At 43.7% G+C, this 23,391-nt stretch overlaps 1 protein-coding gene across 2 annotated transcripts in view; it reads left to right on the top strand.

Annotated features, from left to right (window-relative positions):
- Nucleotides 1–23,391, top strand: part of PRKCB (protein kinase C beta) — a gene marked incomplete at both ends in the record, with an annotated part of 248,868 nt that overhangs the window by 142,808 nt on the left and 82,669 nt on the right. For both annotated transcript variants that reach the window (XM_084251362.1, XM_084251361.1), the window contains 2 exons: nucleotides 19,083–19,239; nucleotides 20,699–20,833. In XM_084251362.1, the coding sequence (XP_084107488.1) occupies nucleotides 19,083–19,239; nucleotides 20,699–20,833 (292 nt within the window). The remainder of the gene's footprint in view (nucleotides 1–19,082; nucleotides 19,240–20,698; nucleotides 20,834–23,391) is intronic.

The following is a 23,391-nucleotide window of genomic DNA, read 5'->3' as shown; positions in this document are numbered from 1 at the left end:
AATACCTTGATGGACGTAAAGTACCTTGAACAGAGCCTGGCACAGAGTAGAGGCTCCAAGACTGAGCGTCTCATTGGCTGAAATGCCCCAAATCACAAAACTTATAAATTCTCTCCGAACACAAGGCCCTGGAATACTCTGAAGGTGCTGATTCATGATGATTCATTCTCTCCTTCAGCTGGACTGTCCAGTCACCACTGTCGATAAGATGAGCAGATAGATCATGCCAGGAAGGTGCTCTGTCTGCTGTGCTAGACATCAGGGCCAGGGTCTGGGCACCACAGGAGGGGTGTCAGCCCAGGCAGGCATTGCAGCTCTGCTGTGGTTTTAGAGCATGGAAAGATGGAACATCCATTCATTCCTCAAACATTATTGAGCACCTGCTATGTGCTAGGAATATTACAGTGACAACATAGAAGGGTTTTAATCTTGCAGGGGATTTAATGACATTTGACATTCATACACATTGAGCACCTACAAAGCACACGTCCCAGTCTGGATACTTAATGGGGCAGAGTAGTAATAATATAATAATAATAATGGCTGGGAGTTGCTGAGTAATAGGTTGTAGTCACTTTGCAGGCATTACAACTCCTAAGCCCGCTCAGTGAGGTAGCTCTGTGACTATCCTCATATAACAGATAAGGAAATGGAGGCTCGAGAGATTAAGGAGCTTTCTAAGGTCACATGGCTAGGAAATAGCATCACTTTGACTCAAATCCAGGTCTGTCTGAGGCCAAGCTCTTAGCCACTGTACAATGCTCCTTCTAGAAATATTAGAAAGTCACAGTCCCTTCCCTTAAAGAGCTCTACTCAATATAATAGAACTAAATATAATAGAACATATCACTAAAATATACTGTGCTAGAGAATGTAAGAAATCCTGTTGGAGGGGCAGGAAAGGCTTCTGAGCAGAGGCAACTTTAGAGACCCAACTGGAAGGAAGAGCTGACATTGCGCAAAGGGGCCCAGGGAGGGAACCCTCTGTGTATAGCGTAGTGCACACTCTGACCTCTAGGGGGAGCACGACCCTCCAGGGCAGGTGTGAGGTTATGGGTCGGGGCTAACAAGTAGGATGATGCTTTGACCATGAACATTAGCTAGAGAACCACTGGGGCTTTCAGAGCCATTGTCATCCATACCCTAAGTGCTTTCTTTGGGTTTCTATTTGGGCCTTACTCTGTCTTCAGACCTGTCAGAGTGCCATATGTCTGATTTGGTAAGAGGAGGCCAAGCTTATCATTGGATACACTACTCTCTCTGAGCTGCTATGAAAACCAGCAGTAGGAGAAGAAAAGTCCATCCAGTTTCCATCATTTCTAATGTGGACCCAGAGTTGAGAACTTGAATCTAAGCCAACCCATTAGGGCTAGTGGTTCTTGTGATTTGGGGGAAAGCTCCTAGGGTAGTAAAGAGCATATCTGCTTGGTTTGTCCACTCTGCACTTATCCCTTGGGAAGTAGCTGTGGGGCAGGAGCCTGGACACAGGGTCCTGTCTGTCTCCTCGCAGGGACGCGGAACTTGAGAACAGCAAGCTGTTATGTACAGCTGGCATTTCGGGTCTGTGTGAGGAGGAAGTGGCAGGGAAGTCTGCAGACTTACCACAATGGGTACATTCCAGGGGGGGTGTAGGCATTTTGAGGCCCTGCTCTAGGGTCTCAGCAGGGTGTTCTTACCATCATGATCCTGCTCTCATTTTTTAAAAAGATTTATTTATTTATGCATACAAGAGCTGGGGTACAGACCAGAGATGTGGAGGGGAGGGGAGTCAGAGGACCCACCAGAGACAGAGTGGGGAGCAGAACAGGCAGACTGACTGTAATACACTGCTGAGGGGAGCAGCAGGCGGGTTGGAGAGGTCTGCTGCGCCATGTGGGTTGCTCCCTGGCCGTGCTGCAGAGGCTGCCAATTGCTTCATAATGTGGTGCTTAACCCCTTGCGCCACCAGGGAGACCATGACGCTGCTCTCTTATGAGTTGATTGCAATTTGGATTGAACTTAAACCCCCCAACCTCCCCTTTGCTTTTGTTTTTTAGTTTTTATTTATTGAGGTAAAATTCACGTAACAATCATTCAGGGCAAACAATTCACTAGCATTTAGTACATCCACAGTGTCTTAAATGTACCTACCTAATTCTAAAATATTTCCGTCTTTCCAAAATAAAACCTATGCTCATTAAGTAGTCATTCACCATCCTCCCTGCCCTCAATTCCTGTACCCATGAATCTGCTTTTCTTAACTCCTTCTTTTAAATGTTGCTTAAAAAATGGGAGTATTCAGTACTGCAGGTGTCTTTTACTGGAAATAAAAGAATAATGATGAATTGCTTGGTCATCTAGATCAGGGGTGGTTGCCAAAACATTAAAGCGTGTTTGTACCAGTTTGCAAATAATCAATATCCAGCATGTTCTCTGCCACGCTGGCCTTCATGGTCCCTTCTTCAGGCCCTCTCAGATGTGATCCAGCAATGGAAAGGTTAATGTCTGGTCCAGTGGGGACCTTGGGTTCTAGTCCAGACTTTTGCAGGATCTGCTCTCCTGGGTAACACTCTTTGCTAAATATGCTGCACATCAGCACCACAGGGGTCAGGGTTAGAATTCTTGAGCCTCTCCTGATCTGTGCTTTCTGCTGCTTACCTGTTTGCATCCCACCTGCCTTAACCAGTTTTGCCATTTTTTAAATGTCTTGGCATTAAAGTTCATTATTCCTCCCATCCTGTGTTTTTTTGTTGTTTTTTTTTACTTTTTGATGAATGATGTGCTGACTTTACCTAAAGTGTGTCAAATACACCTTCTGAGATGGAAGGATGCTATTTTAGGGAAAAATATTTTTGATCTCTCCCTGAAGGAGCCCAAGACATCTGAAGAATGCTCTTGCTTGTTTCAGGAGAGACAGTGACGTATGCAAGACAGATAGCTGGTCCAGAGCATGTGACCGTAGTTACAGATCAAATCAGAGGTACTCAGGGGAAAGTCTGACCCAGATGGGTTCTCAGAGGCTATGTAATGTCATGGGTACAGCCTTGGGAGCCAGACAGCCTGAGCTCAAATCCCTGCTGGACTGTCATCAGCTGTGTGACCTTGGACAAGTCACTTCACCTCCTCAGCCCTTAGATTCCACATCAATATAATGAAGAAAAACAGTAAAATTCACGTCATAAGGTTTTTATAAGAATGATATGAGTTGATAGGCATTCAGCCCTAAGAACAGTGTTTGGCTGATAGTAAGAGCTCATTTGCTAGTAGCTATTATTATTTAATCTTTATTTCTATCATATTTTGGGATAAATCACTTTTGGCTTCTTAAAAAAGAATAAAAAGAACATGGACTTGACATCGGTAGACAATGGTGAGTCACTGAAGGTTTTTTTGAGAGTAGGGATGACATGATAAGATCTGTGCTTTCCGAAGATTAATTTCTCTGCAGCTCATGGGCTGACCTGGAAGGAAGAGAAGCTGGAGGTGGCGTGATCTATCAGGAGGTGAGGCCACGGGCTCAGCAGTGCTGTCCAGCAGGGCAGCTGCCGGCTGCCTGTGACTGTTTAAATTCAAATCATGAAAATGACATAGAATGAAAAACTCACTTCTCTGGAGACTGTGGCCCTTTCACTTTAGCATGTCACCAGGGCTGTTATATTGAACAGAAAACATTTCCATCATCCAGAAAGTTCTACTGGGCAGTGCCAGTCTCATGTAGTGGTTCTCTTATCTGAGAGTGCATCAGAGTACCGTAGCGGGTGTTACTGTACAGATTGCGGGGCTCCACCTTGGAGTTTCTGACTCGGGAGGTCTGGGGTGAGGTCTGAGAATTTGAATGACTGACGAGATGCTGGTGATGCTGGTGCTGCTGGTCCAGGGACCTCCCCCCTCTTTGAGAACCATCCCTTGGGAACAGCACTTCTCCGTCTGGTGTGAAGGAAAGGGAAGTTGCTTTGAATTGGTGGCAAATGTTGTCTGTCTTATTTTTATGTCCCAGCTGAGCCCATGGGGCTTGGACTCAGTCTCTCTCTGGGACTGGCAGGCTGGGGGCGCTCCTGGGGTCTATTTTATGAGGGGACTGCAGAGCAGTGTTAACTCTTCTGCCTGAGGGAAAAAGGTGGGACTGGTTCAGAGTCTGGAGAGCAGAGGGGGGCTAATCAGGCAGCTCCGGGTGTCTCTGCCATCCTGCAGCTCTAATTTTGAGGCTTGATGCAGGGGAAGAGACAGCCGCTCTCAGAACTCAAAAGCCAAGAATTTGCTGCCTTTGTCCCTCGGTCACACCTTGACAACTCTCTCCCTGAGGCATGAATGACTCATGTCTAGCTACACGGTCTGGGGGACGGGCCTCAGGGTATAAGTGACAGAATTCAATGAAGTGCGAAGTAGGAGAAACACATCACTTAAAACCTCAGCATATTACCCTGCCACAAGTGTGCCCCAAACTAGCATTTGAGCTGCAGAACAAAGCAGAGCAGGGCTTGTTCTCAGGGGAGGGTCCCCAGTATGTGTACTTGGGTCTGAACTGAGCTTGGAATATCAGACAGAGGCATCAGATGGGTCTGTGAGGCCAGAAGCAACAAAACCCTCCCCACCCCAATGACCTGTCATAGACAGGCCACAGAATTTGCTTGAGTGTCTGAGTGCCTGAGAACATTCTTCCCCAACACACCAGTAGTACTTCTGCAGCAGCTGGCAAATAGCTGTGACTCTCCCGAGACAGCTCTCCCAGCTGTCCCTGTTGGTCTCCTGGGGTCCTTCCTGGCCCTTCCCCACAAGCCAGCAATTAAATTTAAGACTAGATATACCGGGGCATCTCTAAGACTGTTCCAGTGCTGAGAATGGTATCAGTATGGTGAGCCGATCCCTGAGATAAGCCATTTGGAAGTATTTTGTATATGGCAACTGCATGTGTTTTGGGGTGGGGTGTGTGTGTGCACGTGCCCACACACAGTGGTGAAGAGTGAAGGAAGGTGGGGGGTATATTTGGTAGGTGCTACAATGGCCGTTAGACATTAATAGTTGGGTAAAATTATAACAAAAAGAAAGTGGGAAAGATGCCAATTTCCTTCAGGTTAGTTAAAACCCATTGTTTTAATAATCTATCTATCCATCCATCCATCCATCCATCCATCCACCATTATCCATCCATCCACTCATCCATCCATCCATCCATCCATCCACCCATCCATCCATCCATCCATCCATCCAGGATAAATGAGGTCAGCAGGAAAACTCTCCCTCTTTTAGTACTTCCATGCCATTGAGGATGTTTGCAGTGCGTAGGGGGCTGTTCCTCTGTTGGGACTCCTCCTGACAGATGTCCTCTTCCCCCGTCGGCCCCAAACAACAGTAGGAAAAACACAAAACTTATCTTCACATGGCAGCCCTTTCCTCCGACTGCCTGGGGAAAATGGCGTGAGAATGCGGCTGTCAGGTTTTTAAAAATCCGCTGGATTGCATGATTCAGTGATGTGGTTAATGTAGATAGGGCCCTTCTATTAAAGAGGGAGCCCATTGAAGAAATGAGAAAATATGTACTGTTTCTCCAGAGAAGGGAGCTAAACCCGCCTTCCCCTGAGCCAGGGAGGCTTTTCTCCCCAGCCTCTGGAAATTAAACCCATCACTTAGAGAGCAGATTGCAGGGCTTGTGGCCCTGGCTGCTTGGGGTGTGCAGAGCCGCCGACGGACAGTTTTGATTGAATGTCCAAATTAAGCTGCCAGGTATCGGCTCTGCAGCCCCAGGGACCCCATGTCAGTATTTATGTCACATCTTTAGAAATAATCACATTGTGAAGCAGCGCCCACAGCCATGTCAGCAGTCACTGCAGCTGAGGTTTGAGTGCCCCCGCCCCACTTCTGCCTCATTTGCTCAGCACGGGGCGGGGGTCTGGGGGTGGGGGGCAAAGAAGCTGTAAGCCTCATCTCTCCTTCCTGTTTTCTCTCAACGTGAGGCAGAGGTGGTCTTCCAGTAAGACATAAAAGTGGCTCATTGGATGCCTTACTCAAAACCACCTGTGGTAGGTGTAAGAAAACACCCCCAGGCTGGGGGTAGCTAATGTTCTTGGGGGCAGGGTTTGTTCTTGTTTTTCCAAGTTGGTCTCAGGGATCTGCTTACCACACTGATTTCGTTCTCAGCACTGGCACAGTCTTGGAGACCCGCTAATATATCTAGTCTTAAATTTAATTGCTGGCTTGTTGTGGGGGGACATCCAGGAGACCAGTGGGGACTGGTCTGTCTCAGAAGGGTCACAGCTATTGGACAGCTGCTGGTGTGTTCTGGGGAGAGCACCTCCCCTATTTGCATCCAGCCCTGCCACCCAAGGGTGGCATCACCCACACCATTGGGGAGTGGCAGGTTTGAAGAGACTGTGAGACCTCAAAGTTGGGGGGAATAACCCAGATCCTCCCTGGGGAGGAGTGGTCTTTAGACTTTTGGGGCTGAGGTTATACAGAGTTGAGTAAGAATAGCCCCGAGTCTTGCAGGACCCTGAGGGATCTGGAAATTGGAAACCAGACAGCAATAAACGGGGTGTAGTTACAGGACAGGTCAGCTCTCTAGGCTTCTGGTTCCAAGGAGAACTCAGTTACAAAATGCGAATGTTGGGGCCTCCCTGGTGGCACAAGGGTTAAGCACAGCACTATGGAGCTGTCTGCAGCCTCTGCAGCACAAGTTTGATCCCCAATCAGGGAGCTACCCACATGGCACAGCAAACCTCTCCTGTCTTGCCTGCCCACTGCTCCCCTCAGCAGTGTATTTCGGTCAATCTGCCTGTTCTGTTCCCCACTCTGTCTCTGGTAAATCCTCCCACCCACCCCCCCGCCCCTCTGCCTGTACCCCAGTTCTTGTGTGCATAAATAAATAAACCTTTAAAAACAAAACAAAACAAAAAAAGCCACAAATGTCACATGGTACATGTATTGGCAATGACACAGACTCAGACTCTCAATGACACAGTCTCTATCGGGGGGCATCTCTCTAATACCAGTTTGTTAAGAACAATGTGCTGTGTGCAAGATTGGCCTCCTGTTTAGCAATGAATTCTTTCTTTCAGATTTGGAGTAACATTTTTTTTTCTAATTAAAAAAGTAATTCGTGCTCAAGTGAGACCACATATTTAACTTCCAAATTCCTACTGAATGACTAAGAAATTAAAAAAGAGAAAAATTTATGAGGGCTGCAACCAGAGCACGGGTGCCAATCACTCACCAGACCATTGAGGAATTTCTGTAAGATACAGTTCAGACAATACCAGCTAATTCTGTCTCCTCATTTCCAACGTCTAAGCCTCTTAATACTTTTCTTTCATGTCATTGCATTGGTGAGTGCTTCCAGAATGATGTTAAATTATAGTGGTGGTGGTAGGCATTCTTAATTTGATTGTGGCCTTAATGGAAATAGAAATGCCTTTAGAGTTTTACCAGCAAGCATGATGAAGGCCTTTGATATATTTATTACACCAAGAAAAGCCTCCATCTATTTCTGTTTTTCTAAGGGTTAAAAGAAAAGATGATTATTGAATTTTGTCATTTGCTTTTGTCATTGTGGGGGGAGATAATTATATGGTTTTTCTCCTATGACCTAGTTTTATAGTGAATAATAGTAATAGGTTTTCTAAATCTATGAAGGTTTTGTTTAGAGAGTGTGTCATCAGACTTGGGTTCTTGACAGATCAGTGTGGTGTGGGGGGGGTGTGGAGGAAGGGCAGGATGGAGCAGTACTGGGGGAACCCAATAGGAAGGGCATAGTTTCACCCGGAGAGAGTAAGTGCCCAGAATCGCCATTAGTGAAGAACCACTGCTTTCACATCACTCATCACCTGCTAAGGACAATACCAGGTGACTTTACCCTATGACACGGTCATTATTGTTAAGGTGGTCTCTGTGTTGATATTAAGAAAGGTTCAGATGCATGAAATGATAAAGAGGTAGGATGAATAGTATGTAGTCACACATTGTGTCAAGGGGAAGAGATTAGGGTGATTCCAGATTTCTTACATGGACAGTTGGATGGATGGTTGGACCTCATCAGGGATGGTGTGGAAGGAGGGGAAGCAGACTTGGTGACCAGAGATAACAGGAAAATAATGAGCATTATTGGTCATGGTGAACTTGATCAGCATATGGAACATCCAGTACAAGAAACCTGGTAGATAATTGTATACATTGCTTAAGAGCTCAATTAAGAGCTTTTGGATAGAAATTTAAATCGTGGGATTATAACACCTAGAAAATTATGGAAATTAAAAAAACAACTTCTAAATAATCCATGGTTTAAAAAGGAAATTTCAAGGAAGATTAGAAAATATTTTGAACCAAGGAGTATAAAAACACATTTAAATTTGTGGAATGCAGATAAAGAAGTGCTTTAAATGAAATTTATATTGTGGAATTCTACCAGACATTTGAAGGTTTTGAACTGATTTTTTATGATGCAAGTTTTCAACATACTGAAAAAAGAAGGGTATTTCCTTAATTCAGTAAAGAGTATCTACAAAAATCCTACAACATACTTTATGGTAAATGACTATATTATTTCCCCCTAAATTCTGGAGCAAGACAAGGATGAACAGCTTCACCACTCTATAGTCAACCATACTGGATGACCTAGCCTGTGCAGTAAGACAGCAAAAAAGAAATAAAGATGGGAAATACAGATTGAAAAGGAAAACATAAGATAGTCTTTATATACAGAAAACATGATTGTTGAAAATTCCCAAGAGTCTACAAAAGAGCCTCCTGGAACTAGTAAGTGAGTTTAAATAGGCTGTAGGATATGAGATCAGCACAACAAATAATCAATTCTATTCCTATATATTAACAAGTATAGAAGCCAAATTTTAATAGAAAATTTGTTTTAATAGAAACCAACATTTTAGAATACATTTACAATAACTCCAAAAGGCAAATGAAATATTTAGATATAAATCTAACAAAACATATTTAGAATTTTTAAGCTGTAACTTATGAAACATTGAATGAAATCAAAGAATACCTAAATGAATGCAGAGATACACCATTTTCATGGTACATGGAAGCCAGTTTAGTAAAGGTGTCAGTTCTTACAGATTGATCAATAAAGAATTAATGAAATTCCAATCAAAATCTTAGCAGAATTTTTTTTTATTATTGAGATAGACAAGGTGATTCTGAAATTTATATAGAACCATCGAAGAATCTGAATGGACTAAACACTTTACGATGGAGAATACAGTTGGAGGAGTCACTGTATTCAATCTTAAGACTCACTAAGATGTACTTAAGACTTCGTAATCAAGTAGTGTGGTTTTGGCAAAAGGATAAATAGATAAATGACTGCAGTGGAATTGAGAGTTCAGCTATATACCCACATACAAATATGGTCCATTGATTTTTTTTTAAAGGCATTTAAAACAAATGAAATGGAAAAAAGGTCATCTTCCAGCAAATGATGTTGGAGTGATGGGACATCCACTTGGGCAGGCAATCAAAATGAACCTTGATTTCTACCTCATGTCTTCTCTAAGAATGAACACAAAATAGATCATAGATCTAAATGTATAATATAAAGGCATATCATTTCAGAAAACAGGAGCATGTTTTTATATCCATTAATTAGACAAATAATTCTTATATATGACATTAAAAACAAACTTAAATAAGGGACCAGGAAAAAGAATAACTGTAAGAAAGAAAATATCAAAATTGACAAACAACTATGAACCAGAGACACTTATGGCGGGTGGGGGGCGGGGAAAGGAGGGCTTGGGGTTAAAATAAGGGGGTTGTAATTGTATGGGGAATATAAAAAATAAAATTAAAAAAAGTATTTAAAAAAAATGATTCACAAAAGAAAAAGAGAAGTTGGACTTCATCAGCATTGAAAAAGCCTTTTATCTGCAAAAGATATATATAGAATTAAAGGACAAGCTACAAACTGGAAGAAAATATTTGAAAATCAGATCTCTGTCAAAGGACTTGCATCCAAAGTGAAGAACCCTCAGACTCATCTGTAAGGAAACAGATAACCTCACTAAAAACACGGATCAGAGATTTGAACCAACAGATCATCAAAGATAATATAAGGATGGCAAATTCATTCATGTGGAGATATTCAATAGCATTGGAAATTAGGGAAGTGCAAACTATAGCCACAGTGAGATACTACACCCTGTTAGAAAGACTAAAATAAAAATGTTAATAAAGGCAGTCATTACAATGACCTGGCAAGGATGCAGAGCTCGGGGAACGCTCCTTCATTGCTGGTGAGAATGCAAAAATGGTGCATGCACTCTGGAAAACTCTTTGGTGGTTTTCTATAGATGCTTTGCCAATGACTTAATGTACTGTCCATATGACCCCATCAGGAATGTACCCTAGAGAAATGAAATTTTATGTTCACACAAAAACCTATAAATATTTATAGCAGCTTTGTTCATAATTAACAAAAGCTGGAGACCACTCAAATGCTTTTCCACAGGTGACTGGCTAAACAGTGGCATTTGCTCAGAAGGGAACACGTCTCATCAATCAAAAGGAATGAATTGTTCTTGCATACAACTTGGATCATTATCAAAGGCATTACGTGGAGTGAGAGAAGCCAATCTTAAGAGGTTTTGTATGATGTGATTTCAATTCTACACCATTCTTGAAAAGATAGAACTAGAATGAGTGGAAACCAATGACTGGTTACCAGGGGCTGAGGGTGGGTGGAGTTTGTGACTACAGAGAAGCAGCATAGCGTTTTTTCTGGCATGCTGGAACTGTCTGCATCCTGGTAGGGGGGCAGCTATGCAAATGTCCATGCGTTAGAATTCACAGGATTATGCTCTAAGTTAAAAAGTCAGTTTTACTGTTTATTTAAAAAAATAAAAGTCACAGGCAGAACATAAACAGAGGTATAGGGAGAAAGGGAGGGGGGGAGAATGGTGGAGGGAGAGAGAGAAAGCCGAGAGCGAGAGAGTGAGAGAGAGCGAGAGAGAGCGAGAGAGAGCGAGAGAGAGCGAGAGAGAGCGAGAGAGAGAGAGAGAGAGAGAGAGAGAGAGAGAGAGAAGCTCGTAATAAGCAAGGATATTGTGATGGTACTAGAAAGTAATTTAAAACAATAAAAATAAATTAAAATGTGTAGACATGGTAAACACAAGAATCCCTGCTGCAGAAATTAGAACCAACAATGTGGAAACAAACTTCAGCAGTGCTCCCAGATGCCAGGGGAAGGGGACAGAGAAATGAACACAATCATGGATGAAGTCATAAATGTAAGGAAAGGACAAGCAGATACAGGCGTCCACAGGTAAATGACATCAGATGTTCATGAAGAGACCAGACCAAATGGAAAAGCACCTATATTCTGAGTTCAAGATAAATAAATCATAAATTATATGAAAATTTTAACTACAAGAGGTAAAAAAGTAGCCACAATTCTCAAATAATGCAAGACCAAGGCACAGAAAACAAAAACTACTAGGAATGAAACACCATAACCGCAGAGCTCTAAGACAGACTTTGTTAGTCTTTAACAGATAAAAATGGTAAAAAAAAAAAATTCATGGGTATCGATGACTTCAATGACGTAGGTACAGTGGGTAGCAAATACCTCTGTCTCGAAGCCTGAACCCTTCAGTAAGAGAATCACCTTCTTTTCTAGTAGCCACAGAACTGGTGATACATTAGCTTGGAAAACCTCACTAAATTCCCCCCCAGATGCCCCAGAATTTGCTCAACCCACATTTTCTGCTGAAATCAGACTTAGAAAATAATGACAGAAAACATACAGAAGACCAGTAGACAGAGGAGAGGGAGGTTGGAATCAGGATCAGAGCTAACTTAAGAGCCATGAGCTTTTGTGATGGCTTCTGTGGGGGATGGGGAGGTTGTTGGTTGGGGACACTGCTGGGTTTGAGGGGTGCTGTGAAGGGCACAGCCTGGTTGGAGACCACCGTTGGATGTGGCCTCGAGCGCCCTGGTGGGCTGCTTTTCTCCAGGTTTGCTCTCAGCCGTACTGCGGATGGGCAGAGCTTTGCAGAGGTGTCGAAGAGAGTCATGGATAGGCCCCTCCAGAGGCGTCTGCCTGTGGGCAAGAAGGAGTAATACACTGCGGTGCGCTGATGGAGCACGGCAAAGAAAAAAACTGAGGGTTGAGCTGGTTTGATGAGGTCAATACATTGGTATAAAGGGAGTAGGGAAATTTAGAAGGCTAAAAGGCTTGTGGGCAGCTCAGGAGAAGTGCCCTTGCTGGTGGCTCCATGGGATTGGAAAGAAAGCCCACTCATTATATTTGCCCTGCCACCACCTAGCATTCCCTTACCCTGTCCAGACACACGTGCAAGGAAATGTCCTGGGGAGTTGCTCTGAGCCCTACTTAGCTTTTTTTTTTTTTTAAAGATTTATTTATTTATGCATACAAGGGTTGTGGAACAGGCCAGACATGGGGCGGAGGTGAGAGGATCCACTAGAGACAGAGCAGGGAACAGAACAGGCAGACTGATGAAATACACTGCTGAGGGGAGCAGCAGGCGAGACAGGAGATGTCTGCCTGGCCATATGGGTTTCTCCCTGGCTGGCCGGGGATCGAACTTGTGCTGCAGAGGCTGTGGATTGCTTCATAGTGCGGTGCTTAACCCCTTGTGCCACCAGGGAGGCCAACCCTACTTAGCTTTATAGTTAAATCATTGATTTAAATTCTCTCAAAGGAAGAAGATCAGCCCATGTTGAGTCTCTGTCAGGTGTTTAACATTCTTTCTCACACCACTCTTCCCTGGGATTGGGGTCACCACAGTTTATTGTCCAAACTGGGGGTCTTTGGAGAGTCAAAGGGTAAGATATAAACTGAGGCTTTCCTGGGCAACCTGGCAGCTCGGGTCAGCCTGGCTATTCTCCAGAAGTCTGTTGTGTTGTCTGTGATTTTATTAGTATGTTGGAGACAGGGGAATTGAAGGTGGGAGAAGATTTTTACCAAGATCACCCCACTAGTGAGGTCATGGCAAAGGCAAGATTCAAACCTAGGTCTACCTGACTTCAAAGTCAACTGTTGGCTAATATGGTTCCCGATTCACCGCACCAGCTCTCCACCGTGGCTTGACAGGCTCTCTGCTAGACAGATACCGTGACGGTCCCAGCTGGAGGTCTGTCTCAACACAGATAATTAGATGTGTGATAACTGTACCACCGCCAGCAGTGACAGGGAGCCAGCTGTTTTAGGAGCCTGTGGCCACAACATGCTTGGGATGACTTTGATGCTGGGCGTGGCTCCCCAAAGACCAGTTTTGCTTGCTTTGCAACTAGAGCCTATCAAAGCAGTAGGAGGGGGCCAGTTAAGAGGACTAGAAAGGGGATTCTGATGACTCCAGAGCTCACAAAAATCACAACATTAGAGACCCCTGGGGATAGAAGATTTAAGTAAATAGGAACCAGTGGGACCCAAATCTAGGAGTGGACTCTAAAGAAGTTTAACTTAGGAAGGCATGGCAGGCTGGTGGAGAGGGACTTGGGGTTGACCAAAGTCCAGATAAATGGTCCAATGTCAGGAGGTCACTGGCATAGATCAAGAGGGCCAAGGCAGAGTAGTAAAAATTGGTTGTGGCTCTGAAATTTTCCACCTGTTTTGTTGATCTTTCATTTGTTATTTACATCCAGCTCTGGTTTGATCCATGCTGAGGGTGTCCAGCCCATCACCCTGGGGTCCTCTAGGTCTGTGCCTGCCACCAGAGGTTCTGTGGTTCGAGCATCATGTTTAAAGTGTCACTGCAGACACAAGGGCTCAGTCTTTAGGGGAACAGAGTGGTCCCTGAAGGTCAGGCAATGAATTCTTGGAGACACACAACTGGATTGTTCTTTAAATTAAGTCTTAATAATACAGTGAATACAGCATGCATTCTTTTTGCAACAAATTCAGAACATGACCACTAAGGCTCTTTTATCCACAACCCCCAACACCAGGCTCCTTTATCTCTTGCTCAGATGCAACCACCTTTTTAAAATCAATTTTGAGTTTATTATGTAGACTCTCTTTGGTGTGTTTGTGTTCACATTTGAGTTGGTAGAAATTTTATTTTATTATCCCTTTCTCTTAAAGATTTGGAGGGCCTTGTTTTTTCAAAACTTTATTTTTACATGATCTCCAAATGATGGAAAACTTACAAGAACCATATAAGAAATATCTGTGTATTCTTTACTTGACTTGCCAGTAATTTGTATTGTGCTGCCTCTGGTTTACCATTCCATTAAATATTTTTTAGATGGGTCTATGTACTTTTGAACCATTGGAGAGTAAGTTAGTGGCGTAACTCCCTTGTAACCCTAAGTAGTTCAGTGTCTGTTGGCCCAGCACATTGACATTCTCTCACACATGCTCAGTACTATGATCTAGATCAGAAAAACATTCCCCCAATGCTGTTGTCTAATCCATGCCCAGATCTCCAGAGTCATCAACAGAACCACTGACGTCCTCAGACCTTTTTCTTATAGAGGCATTATCTTCATCTTGTCTTTGTCTTTAACACGTTTTTGCATGTACGTGGGTGGGTTATTCGTCCCTGCCCCTGCTGGGTAGAGGTAAGTAGAATAGCAGGAGGGGAATAGTAGATTATTTCCCACTTTTGACATTCCAAACATCCCCAAACATAACTTAATATTAGTGGGGGTTGCTTTGAGTAACTTCTGAGGGCACATGGTGTGGACAAATCAACGAGGTCGTGTGATGTTGAGGACAGAGCCTTTGAGAGGAATTAAGAGGAGTCCCATTTTTAAAAATTCAGGCTTTTTCAATAGACAATTGCATTTCAGGGAGAAAAAAATAGGAAAATTCTTGACGAAGAGTGAATCAGGAAAATAGTTAATATTCATGATATATTTTCATGGATTCAGCACTGTCTTAGGTTACTTTTACCAGAAAGCAGAGGTCTTGTTTGCTCTCAAGATGCTTTGATGGAAACACTCAGATCTTCCTCCCTTCCCCACCCCCAGCTTCACGTCCAGGGCCACTGATGTTCTCTGGATCTCAGGACACTTTTCTCCTGTACATTTAGCAAACTTCCACCAGTGGGGAAGGCTGCTATTTCTGCTTTGTGTGAAGTGTTTTTGTACCATCTGGGCTGGCTGGATGTCAGCAAAGATAGTAAAGAAACATTTATCAAGAAAATCAAAGTCAGTCTTGCCAAGTGTGGTCTAGAGAGATATGTTTCCCTGGTACATCTGCGGCTCTCTTGCTGCTGGGAACCAGATCTCCTCTGAAAAGGTTCAGGAAGACCAACCTTAGCCTACAGGGATTGTCACCTGATGGTGACCTGGTGGTTCCAGTCACCAAAGATCTTGGAGATGGGGTGCTGACAGTGCCAGAATCAATTCCACTCCATTCCTGTTCACAGAAATTTTTGACCCATTGGATGGAGGGTAGATCTATCTGAAAGGATAGAAGTAGAACAGAGGATCTCTAAGGGCTGAGGGAGAGATGGGGTCATGCCTCGTTAGGAATGCTGGTCCAGGAGGAAGTAGGCGTGCATGGAGAGGTCATTCTTAAACCTCTAGCTGTGAGATTGGCTCAATAGTACAGGACACAACTACAAGACCAGTGAGTGGTTACCCAAGGGGAAAGGGAAAAATCAGTAAATCAGGTGAAAGGGGTCAACAGACCTAAACATTTAGTGGTGAACTTAATGTAGTATTTACAAGTTGATTTTTAATGATGTCACATGGTACTTATATAACATCACTTCCAAAAAAAATAAATTGAAAAAGAATACAGTATCCCCTTGTCCTGTAAACAACACCCTGAAAGAGCTGAGAAGTGGTAAACATACTATAGAGGAATCTTCTCCCAGGTGATTGTCCTGTGGTGTCAGCTCACAAGACAGGGGAGGGCAAGGTGGCCTTAGCAGAGAGAAGAAAGATAAGCGGTTGCATTTGTGTGGCCTGTCAGCCCAGACAACTTTCTGGCGCTTCAGAGTGTCTCCAATTGTGTTTTTGTGCAGCTCACTCTGTGATAGATGTGTCATTCTAAGAACCCAGCCTGGAAATTGGCACGTGCTGGATTGAGAGAAACGAACAGTTGGAGATTGTATTCTAGGAGGAAGGTGTCTGGGAATCTTAAAAAACTATACTATCTAGAAAAGCTTTACTGTGTGTGTGCTCTGTGGACCAACAGCATCAGCATCACCTGGGAACTTGTTAGAGAAGCACCTGAGCAGGTCTTACTCCAGACTTGCTGAATCAGAACCTCTCAGGGGTGGGGGGACTCGCAATCTGTGTCTTGGAGCTGAGTGACTCTTACACATGCTAAACTTGGAGAATCATGCCTCTCTGGAAGTGTTCAAATAGAAGTGGTTCTGCTTAATATCAGTCCATTTGGAAATGGCTTAGTCTTTGCCATTAAAATGGACATGTGAAGTAAAATGGAGCTCTAGATAATAGTCATAATCATAAGATTGCAGGACTATAGCTAGCATTTATTGACTATTCTGTACAATCAGGTTCTGTTGCTAAATATGTATATTCTTTATCCAGTAGTTCTCTTATCACAACTCTACACGACTTGTATTATTGCCATTTCTTTGGTCAAGAGATTGAAGTTCCAATGTGAAGTCATTGCTGGATAAGAAGCAGACTGGGCATCATGCATCCCTGCATCTGCTGCACTATGTGACCTGACTGTCTTACTAGAAATCCATGCTACTTTAAATAAATTTGGTTTTATCTATTTCTTGGGGACAAGATCATTGTCCCCCAGGTCTCCAGAGCTTAGTGGAATCCTAACACATAGTAGGGACCTGCTTGTTGAACTTAAGTGAATCAAACTCAAAGAGGAAAATGTCTTGCTTTTGGTGCAAGAATGTGATGCATCTTGCAAGCTGAAGCAGATCATGAATCCAACCTGAGGCGAGGTCGAAGAAAATGCTGTAATGGTGGCGTGTAAAAAGATGTCCATGCAGAAGAAGTTACAACTTGCCTTATTGAGTCACTTTTCACTCATCTGACAACCCATCCAGTCCTTGTCTCATCTCATTTATTCAATTCCTACCCCTTTACTAACTATATGATCTTAGGCAAGACTAGGGGGTATTGCCCTCCATCCCCTGCCAGCATTGGTCAGTTGCTTGGATGTAGGAAAATAAAAGAGACTTGAATTTATCAAGGACTTGGGTTTTATCAGATAATTAAAATGGAAGGAAAAAGAAGCAAGGGAGTAAGGGTGTTTTTTCAGTGGAGGGTGAATGCAATAAAGACAAAGGAGTGGGGAGAAGGAAAGAATACACTGGTCTCAATAGTTTGGTCATAAAAGACCCATTAATTGCTAGAATTAACGGGCTGGAAATAGGAAGTGTTATAAGATAGCGGGGTAAATGAGACTGAGATTCAGAAAACAGTATGATTTCTGGTATGATATGTTCCGAGGAGAAGGTGACTCTGATGGGGAAGAAGCAAAGTTTGCAATAAGTAGGGAGAGGATTCACTGCTTTATCTCCTACTTTCCTATAGTCTTTCTTCCATTTGTTTTTCTTGTCATCTTGAGCTGATAGAACTTCTGTTTCTATTACCTTATAGTACCAAGACACTTAAAAATGTTGAATAATGGCAGTAGTAATGGGTATCTTTTTCTTATTTCTGACTTTAATGGGATTGCATTTGTCATGAACTGTGGTGCTATTATTCCATATAGCCTTTGTCCTGCAGGGGACATTCTCTGCTATTTCTAGCTAATTACAATGTTCCTGTGATTTTCTCCTTTGACCTATAAATATAACAAATATCTAATAATAGATAACCTAAGATTGAACCATTTTTGCACTCCTGGTAGGATTCATTGTATCTAAGCCTTCTTCTAGATGATAGTTTGAGTCAATCTACTAATATATTACTTTGTCTTTTTTAAAATAATAATAACTGAGATGATTGGCACTGTGTCCTTAAGAGCTATACAACTCCCATTTTCTCATCTCCTTATCTTAGCTACCTACATTACTGTTTTGAGTTTTCAGTTAGTCCTAATTAACATTTTCCTGTTTCTCCAGGTTGATGTCTTATTCTACCTCATCCTTCCTATGGTAAATTATATCAACACTGCTGATCCTCTGCTTCCTTTTATTCCCTAAGCTGGTTTCAGAGTTTCCTTTACTCAGGGTGTTCTTGATTGAGGGAGGAACCTGACTATAATAAATGCTAGGCAACTCTCCTACCCACCTGGAACTATGCAGCAGGTGCCTCTCTTTTTCTTTCTTTCTTCCACATAAATCTGTCCTTTTAAAGTACAAAAAAAATACATGCCAGTATTTTTCCAGTCTTCTTTCTACGGGCTCTGTCTGAGTTCTGATCATGGATTTGCATGAGTAATAGGCATACCTTGGTTTGGAAGGAAACTCTTCCTCTTCTAGCTTTATCTTTTTGAATCAAGATAAAAATCAACCCTCAATCACTTTAAAGTGGACAATCCAGTGGTATTTAGTGTATCATAGTGTTAGACAACCTTTATTTCTATCTAGTTGCAAGAAATTGTGAACACTTATAAAGGAAACCCTGTAGCTATTTAGTTGTTTCCCAATCCCTCCTCCTCCAGCACCTGGAAACCACTAGTGTATTTTGTAGCTCCATGGATTGACCTATTCTGGATCTTTCATATAAAGGGAATCACAGTATGTGTGGTCTTTTGTGTCAGGGCACACAAATGTTCAATGCTTTTCACAGTAGTTAAAACGTGGAAATAATAACCCAAATGTTGATCAACTGATGAATGGGCAAACAAAATCTGACATATCCATACAATGGAATATTATTCAGCAATAAATGAAGTATTGATGCATGCTGTAATGTGGATGAGACTTGAAGACATTATGCTAAATGGAAGAAGTCAATCTTTCTTATAGGCTTTGGGGAAGACAAGCTTAGAGAACAGTTCATCTTGGAGGCAGAGTTGGGAGAGCCGGATGAAAGCCAGAAATCAATTTTAAACCAATATAGGGCAGAATCTCATCAATTTATGTGACTTTGTGTGCTTCTCAGTTATTGGTGTTAATAAATTGAAATTCCCATTAAGTAAGTGTGAGGCCAAGGACCCTTCCATGAGTTCTGAGCATCCCTGGTTGGTGCTTAGGCATTTGGAGGCCTCTTAGTGCTGGAATTGCTTTTTCTTTTTTCAGTAAGAGATGCGAAAAACCTTGTACCTATGGACCCCAATGGCTTGTCAGATCCCTACGTGAAACTGAAACTGATTCCTGATCCCAAAAGTGAGAGCAAGCAGAAAACCAAAACCATCAAGTGCTCCCTCAACCCCGAGTGGAATGAGACATTTCGATTGTAAGTTAAAATTAACACAGCCCAGGTGGGTGATGGGGGTTGGTTTGTGGGTCACCAGAGATTGGGGATTTCCTCTTCCACTTTCTATTTCCCTCCCTCCCTGCCTCCCATCTTCCCCCACCCCCTCTCCTTCCCTCTCTTCCTCTCCATCTGCATTTTTGCATTATAAGCCAAGTAAAAATTAGAGCCTTTTTTTTTTTTTTTAAAGTAGAGTTGAAAATGTCCATGCTGTGGGGGAGTGGGTGGGATAGAAAATGCTGTCATGTGTTGCTAGGTGAAGGCAAGTTGTGGGAGAAGCTCTGGGTCTCAGCAAAGGTGGGACATAACCTGCCGGGTGTGGTGATAACCTCTCTAGGGTGAAATTATGGATCATGTTGGGACTGAGACCTCTCTGTTGGCTTCCATGGAGGGTCTTCCCTGGCCAGTTCTCCAGGGGTCCCTTTTTTATTTTTTTTTTTTATTTTTTTTTTAAAGATTTATTTATTTATTATTTATACAAGCACTGGATACAGTCAGAAGTGCGGGAGGGTGAGAGAATTCACCAGAGCCAGAGCAGGGAGCAGAATTGGCAGAAGGACAGAAGTACACTGCTGAGGGGAGCAGTGGGCGGCAGGAGAGGTCTGCGCGCCATGCGGGACCCTCCTCTGGTGGCCGGGGAGCAGCCGGGGATCGAACCGGTGCTGCAGAGGCTCCGGGCAGCTTCGCAAACCAGTGCTCAAACGCTGCGCCACTGGGGAGGCCCCAGGGGTCCCTTTTTTAATGCAACTGTGCTAACAAGTGTTTGTTATATCAGCCAATATTTATTGAGCATTTACTATACACACAAGCACTCTTTAATGATCTGACTTTGTCAGTCGTTTCATCCCCATTTGACCAGTGGGGCTTATGGAAGTTAAAGGATGTGCCAAGGCACCACAGCAAATGCGGGGTGGAGTAGGCCTCAGCCTCCAGCAGACTAACTCTAGAGGCCATAGGCCAAAAGCGTGACTCTTTGTTGTATCCCCATCTCTTAGGGCAAACCTGGGGGCCGATCTTAGCTTCAGTCAAGGATGTTCCCCCCAACTCACGTCAACAAACCTCTTCCTCCATACACATCCTTAGCCTCATCCTCAGCCCACATGCAAGCACACATGGTCATATAACTGACACCCACATTTCTGATAGTGATGACGTCCACAGAATTTCCTGAACATCATGAGCCCTCTTGGGATGGACGGCATTAGCAGAGGTTAGAGCTGCTGTGTTGGAGCTGACCTCGGTCCTTGTCGTCAAGTAACAGGCTGTCAGACAGGGAAGCTCTGACTCCCTGGGGAGCTCACCTGGGATGGAAATGGAATCCATTTCTTGGAACAGCTTGTAATCTGTAAAAATTCTTACCTTTGGGCCATGGCCTCTTGTATATTTCATCTGTTTGAGAAATCTTCATAACCTCCACTGACGTTTCTTTTTCTTTTTGCAGCCAGCTGAAAGAATCTGACAAAGACAGAAGACTGTCTGTAGAGATTTGGGATTGGGATCTCACCAGCAGGAATGACTTCATGGGATCTTTGTCATTTGGGATTTCTGAACTGCAGAAAGCTGGTGTGGATGGCTGGTAAGGATTATTTTACTTTGAAAAGTTCAGCTTGATCCATCAAACATGGGATCAGATGTTTTCCTTTTTTTCCTACAAGTGAAATATTAATATATATTAATATATTAATAAGCAATGACTGGTAGATTGGCTGTGCCTCTCAGACAGGTTTTATTTGGACTTCATACAAAAAAAATTAAAAATCAGTTGCCAATATTTTTAAAATCAGGACATTTTCATAAAAATCTGGACTTTGGGGGCCTACCCTGGTGGTGCAGCAGTTGAGTGCTGGGCTGTAAAGCTGCCTGCAGCCTCTGCAGTACCGGTTCGATCCCCGGCCACCGGCAAGGGTCCCACATGGCGTGCAGACCTCTCCTGCCTCCCGTTGCTCCCCTCAGCAGTGTACTTTGGTCTCTCTGCCTGCTCTGCTCCCCGCTCTAGCTCTGGTGAATTCTCTCACCCTCCCACGCTTCTGACTGTACCCAGTACTTGTACAAATAAATAAATAAATCTTTTTTAAAAAAGAATTCAACAAATTAAAAGCACCTGCTCATCAAAAACAACTTTAAAAAAAAAAAATCTGGACTTTTTGGGCTCAAAAAGCCAGAAGCTTCTGGGTACATGGGGCCTTGTGGGTAATAACTGAGAACAGCTGAAAAGTTAACATCCTCTTTAGGCAGTATGTATGTTTTCTATTTGCCATAGTCCTCACCACTCCCTATTGTTTTATATATGCCTCACTTTACACAATTTCATGACTTGACTTGCCCCACAGGCACTAACATGTTTTCCACAATTACTCAAAGGACATGGGCAACTGCTGTTAGATTTAGACTCCTTAAGAAGAGGCTCCTTCATTGGGATTACTTGCCAAGCCTGACTGCAGAGGTGCTGGAGATCACTGTCCTGGTCAGCTGCTGTGTCTCCTTCGTTCTGGAGTTTTTGCTTTCCTTTCTTCTCCTTCTTAGGTCAAAAATACCCTTGCCCAACATTACCAACAAAGAGGCTGAATAACATTACCCTGGCCACTTTGCTCCATAGTTGTCTAAGTGACGGAGTTGGGCCTGAGAGTCCTATGGTGCTTTCATTTTCAGAGAAGTAGGGATTAGCAACTGCTCTTGTTTCTTTAAGAAAAAAAATTGTCTCCTTTGTGAATGGTCTGGTTCAGGGCTTTTTCGGTGACAAGTAGAAGACATCCAAAATCTAACTGGGCTAGCAGAAAGAGAATATATCATCTGCCTACCCTTGTTCACATTACCTCTTCCGGGTCTTTCCTCCAGATTCATCATAGGCTTCTATCCAAACAGCTGCCGAGCGCCACCTCCAGTTATCAGAGACACATCAAGCATAAGACCCACAAGCCCTTCACAGAGCAGAGCTTAGAGGGGAAGGGTAAACCTTGAGGAAGAAGTTACTGAATTAACTGATCAGTGACAACATGATGAGAGATGTGCAGGAGGGCAGAGTGGAGGTGTCCAAAAAGCCAGTAAGGTGTATTAGAGCACAGCAGTTAGACCCGAAAGCCAGGGAGGTGAATGGCTGATCTGAGGGGTGGAGATCTATCGGTCAGCAGGCAAAGGAATGTGGAAATAACCTTGCAAAGCTCGAGGTATAACTGGCTACTATACAGGGCAATACAATCACGAGCTTGCCGATTATCTGTCTACCAGATGGAACGAGCAAATCTCACCTCTGCTTTCTAAAAGTTAACTTTGCAGAGTGAGGAGAACATGTGGACTCTACTGACCGAAGAATAATAAGTGACGGGATAACGAATAATAATTCGTTATCCACGAGGAAGGGGATAATGACTTAGAAAATGTTCCAGCATGACGTAGAAAGGTCACACCAGCACCTTTTGCTTTTTCCTGAGTTTGGATCATTTTCCTTAGCGTGTGCGGACCTGACTCTGCACACTCCCACCCCTTGCTCCTCGCGCATTTTATGTTCCTTCCTCTTTAAGTCAAGAGGTTAAAGAGAAAGCATGCAGGATCCCCCCGGGGGATAAGTGAGACAGGAGAAAACATAATAATAATAATTATATCAACAATAGCTACCACTTATTGACTCTACAGATGCCAGGCCCTGGGCTGATCACGTCCCAGGTGTCCGGGAGTCACGCGTCGACTCCGCTCTGATCGCACGTGCAGAAAAAGTACAGCTTCTTTATTTACTGCAATGGACCTAGACTTTCTCCTGCAGTTTAGTGAGTTCCTGGTGGCTGAGGAGAAGGGTGTCATCTGGCTTCGTTGCCACAGAGTGGCTAGCCCAGTCCTGCCCCTGGACCACGGTCCCCGTGGCAAAACTGTTCTCACCGGTGATGGGCATCATTCCTGCTTCATGCTGGAGTCCAGGCCCTGGGCCTTCTGTCCTGGGATTGAGGTCCCTCCGCACAGTGGCCTCTTTGTCCCATGTCCAGCTGCTGCCAGGCCCTCCCCCAGCACTCCCATGGCCCCACATGAGTGTTCCATGGAGAGCCAGGAGCACCATCCCAGAGCCGCCATCGTCCCTGCCTGCTACCACAATGACTCTGCTCTCCATCAGATCCCTGCCCAGGGGTCTCATGGGGAGGGAGCACA

This window comes from Talpa europaea (assembly GCF_964194135.1).
Source record: "Talpa europaea genome assembly, chromosome: 12".
NCBI classification, from domain to species: Eukaryota; Metazoa; Chordata; class Mammalia; order Eulipotyphla; family Talpidae; genus Talpa; species Talpa europaea.
Note: the sequence above shows the minus strand (reverse complement) of the source record. Positions and strands in the feature narration are given on the sequence as shown.